At 39.3% G+C, this 7,016-nt stretch overlaps 1 protein-coding gene across 2 annotated transcripts; it reads right to left on the minus strand.

The window, feature by feature from the left end:
- Positions 1 to 4,230: 4,230 nt before the first annotated feature.
- On the minus strand, positions 4,231 to 6,154 carry LOC146581510 (uncharacterized). Of its 2 annotated transcripts, XM_085246650.1 has the most exons (6): positions 6,095 to 6,154; positions 5,592 to 5,909; positions 5,154 to 5,513; positions 4,892 to 5,020; positions 4,760 to 4,803; positions 4,231 to 4,657 (listed from the first exon to the last, which is right to left on the minus strand). In XM_085246650.1, the coding sequence occupies exons 1-6, from the start codon at positions 6,135 to 6,137 to the stop codon at positions 4,532 to 4,534; spliced, it is 1,020 nt and encodes a 339-aa protein (XP_085102776.1). In that variant the 5' UTR covers positions 6,138 to 6,154; the 3' UTR covers positions 4,231 to 4,531. The 2 variants fall into 2 exon arrangements, with proteins under 2 accessions (XP_085102776.1, XP_085102785.1); XM_085246659.1 differs by lacking the exon at positions 4,760 to 4,803 and having other exon boundaries at positions 4,231 to 4,704.
- Positions 6,155 to 7,016: the final 862 nt, after the last annotated feature.

Genomic DNA, 7,016 nt, shown 5'->3' on the forward strand with positions numbered 1-7,016 from the left:
AATGCATTTAGAAAAATAGCAATATTTTAATATAGTAACAATTTAGATTAAAGAAAAGTAATATGATAACATTATAGCTTTATTTTTTCACATTTCAAGCTTTTTCAGCTGCTTATAATTAGCATCTTATAATGTTTTGATATGCTGAACTGAAAAGTCTTTAGGTAAGATGTGAAAAATATAGTGAAATCTCATGTTCCTGGGGAGTTTGAGGCGTACAAAGACAGAATTAAGCAAGAAGTCTATTTCAAACTGTTCCAATGACGTTGGTTTACAGTTTCTTAGATTTATTTAAGAAATGTAAACAATGCTGTTGGTGGAAAGTCAAATCTTCTGATCCAGAGAGTAGTCAGGAGCCAGGTCGAATGATGATATGTGAGCCGCTTATTCTGTTCCTCAGTTCAAAGTAAGGTTGCATTGGTGCCGCCCTATAAATGACAATAGTGACAAATATGGTGCTGGACTGGTGGGACAGACAGTTTGGTCTCTTGACTCAAGAGCATTGGTTGATACCCCAGGGAAGCCTCAAACTGGGTACAAACCAGTGGCAATGGAGGTCAGGGAATTATGGGCATACTCAACCCTGGCCAGGTGCAAGCTCCAGGTGCACAGATAAGTCTAGACCACATGTGTCAAAGTCAATGCCCGCGGGCCACATCCGGCCCGGCGTACATTTATATCCGGCCCGCGAGATCGTTTTATATAGATGTACTATTATTGTTATGCATGGCCCGGCGATATGAGGTGCTAATAATATACAAACTACAGATCCCATAATGCAGCACTGCAGCCTCCTTGCTGAACGCTAGGCTAACTGGGAACATTCCCGTGTCAATCAAGTCAAACTTCTGTTATTGCGGAGCTAGCTGCTCACAATGGTGGAGAGAAAAGTTGATTCTGAAAGCAGAGCCTTTCAGCGCCAGTGGGAGACTGAATATATGTTTACAGACATTGATGGTAAACCCGTGTGTCTTATTAGTAGAGCTAATGTGGCTGTAATTAAGGAATTTAATTTAAGACGGCACTATGAGACAAAACGTCAGGATAAGCTGAAAAATGCAGAGCAGAAACTACAGAAAGTAGAAGAGCTAAAGAAGAATCTGACATTTCAGCAGACTTTTTAAACCAGAGCAAAATCACAAAGTGAAGCTGTTGTGAAAGCAAGTTTTATCGTAACGGAGGAGACAGCCAAATCATCCCGGTACCACTCTGAAGAGCTGCATGATGAAGCTGTGCGACGTCTTGTGTCCAGACAAAACGCAGATTTTGGCAAATGTGAGCCTGAGGAGAAATACGATTGCTGATCGGGTTTGTGAGATGGCCACTGATTTAAGAACACAGTTGTGTGAAAGAAGCAAAAACTTTATTGCATACTCTCTTGCTGTGGATGAAAGTACAGACATGATGGACATTGCACAGCTGACCATCTTTATCTGTGGAGAGGAAATATTGAACATTAAATCGATGCAGGAGGAGAACTGTACCGGTGAGTTAACAGCATATCACTGCATCATACACCAGGAAAGGCTGTGTGGTAAAGTCCTAAAAATGGAGCATGTAATGATCACCATAACACAGACCATAAATTTTATCTGAGCTAAAAGTTTAAATCACCGTCAGTTTCAGTCTTTTATGTGGGAAATAGATTCAGAGTTTGCCGACATTCCTCATCATACAGAGGTCTGTTGTTTGAGTTGGGATAAAAATTCTCAATCGAGTTTTTGAGCTCAGCAAGGAAATCTGTCAGTTCATGGACATGGCATGTATGATGCAGTGAAGGCATTCCAAGTGAAGCTGTCACAAATGCACCAGTGCAACCTGCCTCACTTTCCCTGTTGCCAAGTAATGTTGAACCAAATCAGCGGACTTTGCTGAACTGCACCTGTGCAGATTCAGATGGAGCTGCAGTGTAATAATGCACTCAAGGGAAACTATGACACTGAATGGCCCGCACAGTTTACTAGTTCCATTCCAGAAGCAACGCCCAGCTCCGTCTATATGCGGCTCCAACCTTGTGAATGCTTTCATTAATTTTTTCTGGGGTTTTTGGCAGCATGTTCATATTTCTAACTTACATAATTTTGACAGGATATATTTAAATGTTTATCTTGTTTGGCCCGTGACCTAAAGTGTGCCTTGAGTTTTGGCCCCCTGTGCAATTGAGTTTGACACCCCTGGTCTAGACCATGTAGGTTTGCTTGCAGCTTCTGGTTCACCATCTCCTCTCGATCTGCCCATTAGTCAACCTGTGGAAACAAGAAGCGAAGTACATCACTCCACCTCTCTTCTCAGGTGGAGAGGTAGCTTTTCCTTACTAGCCCACCTTTGGGAACTTTATGCTTTCTTAAGCTTCTTGACTTTTAGACATTACACATGTTCAGCATTCACTCATCAGCTTGCAATATTTAAGGACTGGCTCATGCTTCTACTTTGTGGAAGATTGTTGTCATCTCTGGTGATTGGCAGGTCCTCTGATGTTTTCTTCTTGTCTCCACTTTGTAATTTTCCTTTCTTTGTGCAAATTACCTGCCTGTGAATCTGGAGTTTGTTATTTTAAAATATTTTCAAATAAATCTTAAAAACTGTTGCTGGTCTCTCCGATTCAAAGCATTTCAGTTGAGTTTTGTTCATAGAAACTAAATGTCAAGTTGAAATCAGGTCCTTTGTACACCATGTAAGTGGATTTGTTTTCTAGTAGAAAATCATGATGTTCTTTGCACTGTGCTAAAAACCAGGCATTGCAAAGATGTACTGCTATGTATTAATCCTTGTACTATTTGTCTCTTATTTGTTCTCTTAATTGTCTTTCCTCTGAACCACACTGCAGAGATTCCTTAACCGATCTTTTTGACTTTGCAAAATAATTTTTTTGTAGAATTCTTTCACATTTCAGAATGAGAAAAGAAGCTCTCAGTATTTTTTTTACTATCATCAATATCAATAAAGAGAATAAAGCAGAATATTTCTGTCAAATGGGGATTGGGTATTTACATGTACTCAGCAATGACACATTCTTGACTGTGAAAGTTAATATTGATCTTTTTTTACACCACTTTTTTTTATCAATTTAAAAAAAAGATTTAAGTTAATAAATTATCTTAATTCACAGATCAAACAATTTCTGTGCCCAAGTTTGATTCACGTTGCCTCAGTTTGGTCTTTGCTGCACTCCTGCAACAGACCTTCATCTTTTGTTGATTCATTCTGAGTCTGTATTTGGGTCCTAACTCCACTACATTGTTAACTATGACTATTTCAATGTTAATGACATAGATTCTAAAATATCCAGCCCTGGTGATGACAAATGTTTAGAAAACTGCCAAATGAAGTTCAAAAATACTGTATTTGCACTAGAAGGTGTTTTATTTATTAATTACATTTATTAATTGTATTAATGTTGAGAAGTACAATAACCATAAGAATTAGGGCTTTTTTTTTTACAACAAAGTCCCAAAAATATGGTAGCAATAATGATGCACAATGATAAATAACATTTACTTTTAACAGCCCACTGTTGATTATTGATTTATCCTGCCTATACCACACAGTGCAATGATCAAAATCACTTCTTTTACTGATGTTGGAATGTTTAAACTTCTCTGTTTCCCTGTTTGAATACATCAGCAATTTCCTTTTACTCTTTATTTGTGGCTACAACACATTTCTTTTTTACTTATTCATGGTGATATCATCATATAAATCATAAAACAGAAACAGAAAAATACAGTTGGGGTAGATTGCATATTCACTATATAATTACAAACAATAATAATCCCCTGGTTTCATAGATTTATGTTTTTGACATTTTGACTTAAATGGGTATGTGCCGGTCGATCTACGTCCCTACCCTCACCTATGGCCACGAGCTGTGGGTAGTGACCGAAAGAACGAGATCGCGGATACAAGCGGCGGAAATGAGCTTCCTCCGAAGGGTGGCTGGCCTCTCCCTTAGAGATAGGGTGAGAAGTTCGGCCATCCGGGAGGAGCTTAGAGTAGAGCAGCTGCTGCTCCACATCGAAAGGAGCCAGCTGAGGTGGTTCGGGCATCTGGCAAGGATGCCCCCTGGGCGCCTCCTGGGCGAGGTGTTCCAGGCATGTCCCACCGGGAGGAGGCCCCGGGGCAGACCCAGGACACGCTGGAGAGATTATATCTCTCGGCTGGCCTGGGAACGCCTTGGTATTCCCCCGGACAAGCTGGAGGAGGTGGCTGGGGAGAGGGAGGTCTGGACCTCTTTGCTTAGGCTGCTACCCCCGCGACCCGACCTCGGATAAGCGGATGAAGATGGATGGATGGATGGATGGATGGGTATGTGCCAATGTGGTATGCGTTGCTATGCATCATTCATTCCAGACAAAACTAGGAATGTTGCTATTCAGGACTGATCTTGACATGTGTGCAAGTATGTACATTTTCAATCTAAATACATCTAGACATTGATAATAATCTGTATGGAAAGACAATACAAAAAAACCTATTATCACCAAGTGAACAGCAAAAAAGTTAATTTTATTCCAACGTATGGTAAATAGACCTAATCCAGCCCAAAAACCTTGACAGCCATGTAGATCTGTCGCTGCTTCGCTGCCTTTGGATCTGTTCTTTTACTTCTTTCAGCTTCCATCATGGTAAAGACAACAGCAGAGAAAACCCATGTGTCCTTATTTGTTGAAAATACAGCCATTAAAAACATTAGATATATCATAACTTAAAAAATAAACAGAAAAAAAAATGAGAATAATTTTAGCTTTAAGTACTGTACCTGTTGCCCTTTCTGACCACTAAAGTTTTTCTGCAGGACTGCAACTTGATAATGAAACACAGAGGGAATAATTAATACAAATGTAAGATGTATGCCTTTATTACACAAAGGACTACAACACATTTAAATTACCTTTAGAATGATCACTGTTGTTTATCTTGATTGTGTATATGAGGACAGCAATAACAACCAGGCTTATAACCAAGACGGCAAAAAGCAGAAAAAGAGCCATACTAGCTGTCTGTGACCACACACTGCTTTCTGCAATCACAATAAAAATTAAAAGAAAAAGAAAAAAGATGAGATTAGTGTGTAATAAATAAAAGCTAATGGTTACTTGTAAAAGTGCAAGATCACATATATTTTCTATTTGATAGAACAATGATAACATTACCTTGAATATCCAGTGTAATTCCATTTCCAAATAATATCTCCCCACATGTGGCCACAGCACAGTAATAGGTCCCAGCATCAGAGGAGTTGACATTCTTAGAGAAGCGATAAACACATCTATCCTGAGGGTCAGAATTTTTCTCACATACATTATAGTTGTTTGTGTCAGTGTAGATGATGTTTGGATGAGCATTATTTGATCCAGTTCTGAACCAGAGAATATTGAGACCTCCTGGACATGTCTGGTTGTCAGAGTCAGAGAAGACTGAACACTGAAGAGTCATCGTGTCTCCTGAACGAACTGGGTTTGATTCTATCTGCAGCTGACTAACTGTATAGTTTGATGTCCTCTGAGTGTTTCCTGTAATAAAAAAATTTTTTTTTTCAAAACACGTTTTAAAACAATTTCAAACTTTGTAAAAGCATGTCAGTTTATTACCTTTTACCAACAAATACGTCCCACTCCATTTAACTCCAATCATTTCTGTGTTTGCACAGTGATAGATTCCCTCATCGTCTTGATCTGCTTTCAAAATGGTCAGGCTGGCAAAATCATCACCTATGTCAAATTTCAAACTAGTAAATTCAGGACCAAAAGTAGGTTCTGTAGATTTGAATACTGTCATTATTAACTTCAGAGTTTCCCCAAAACTCTGCTTGTACCAGTGGACTCCTCTACTGCTGAGCTCTTTGGGTATAGCACATGTTATAGTCGCTGGTTCACCAAGCTGAACAGTTTTCACTGGAACTACAGTATCTGAATTAAGAGAAAGCAGAAAAATAAAATCTTGTTTGATATATATTTAACTTGCACTACATGCAAGGTACATGTAGTGCAAGGTAACTTATAAGTGCAAAACTATTTTTACAGCAATTTATATGCATCTGTTTGACAAGTAAATTCTTAAGAACATTTTTAGACAAATTTAAAAAAGCACTTACATCCTTGGTGAATTAAAAACAATGTAATCCATAAGATGATCATCTTGACAGTGCTTCTGTTGGAGACCACACTGGTATTTCAGTGAGTGGAGGAGGCAAGATGGTTGTTTTAGGTCAGACGGTATCTGATTGGTTAACACACAATAGATTCAAAAGTACATTTCCTGTCGCAATTGCCTCATCCTGGGCTTTGCAAAACCTATCACCTCTCTTTCATCTTCTGTTGCAACTGTCCATTTTCCAAACAATAACACCGTATAGTAATGTATAATGTATAATGTGTATGTGTTAGTCCCCATAGAGAAATTACTCCTCTGCATTTAACCCATTCACCCAGTGAAGCAGTGGGCAGCCACCAATGCAGCGCCCGGGGAGCAGCGTGTGGGGACGGTGCCTTGCTCAGGGGTACCTCAGGGTAGCTGTTCAGTCGAACCCCCGACCTTCCGATCATGGGGCAACCACTCTACCTACTGAGCTATCCTGCCCCCCCCCCCCTTTTTTTATTTATTTATTTTTTAATGTTGCCTCTATTTGATTTTTATTCTTGTCCTTAAACCTTGAACACTCAAATAGGACTCAGTTCAGTCAGCACTGCAATTTGTGGCATGTAGTGCAAGGTACAGATATATATCCTGTTTTGCATTTGAAAACAAAGTTTTAAGACTCATCATTCGCTGGGGAGAAAGAATGCTACCTCAAAATTCAAGAAGACCTGAAGAGCAAAGCTGAACCAATGCCTCTTGCACGCATGAGATGATTTAGCCTCTTGACAAAAAGAGATAATGAGTAAGTCGTGGGTCAAATTATATAGCAACAACACTGCAGTTGTTGAGATACCCGTGTTGCAGAAAACACATGATAAAAAATGAAAAAAAAAAACTTCGCAAAGCAGCAATTCTGCAGGAATTTGTTAGAAGTCAAC

Source organism: Mchenga conophoros, linkage group LG2 (assembly GCF_057382185.1).
Source record: "Mchenga conophoros isolate Kocher_MC1m ecotype Shallow Benthic linkage group LG2, M_conophoros_male_GT1.1, whole genome shotgun sequence".
Lineage (NCBI taxonomy): Eukaryota > Metazoa > Chordata > Actinopteri > Cichliformes > Cichlidae > Mchenga > Mchenga conophoros.

Bases quoted from the DNA above. Each gene is read 5' to 3' on its own strand.
- LOC146581510 (XM_085246659.1), bottom strand. From the start codon at position 6,137: ATGATCATCTTATGGATTACATTGTTTTTAATTCACCAAGGAT. The intron at 5,021-5,153 runs GTAATGTTATCA...TTGTGATTGCAG, and splicing joins AATTACACTGGATATTCAAG to AAAGCAGTGTGTGGTCACAG. The intron at 4,705-4,891 runs GTAATTTAAATG...TTATTTTTTAAG, and splicing joins CAACAGTGATCATTCTAAAG to TTATGATATATCTAATGTTT.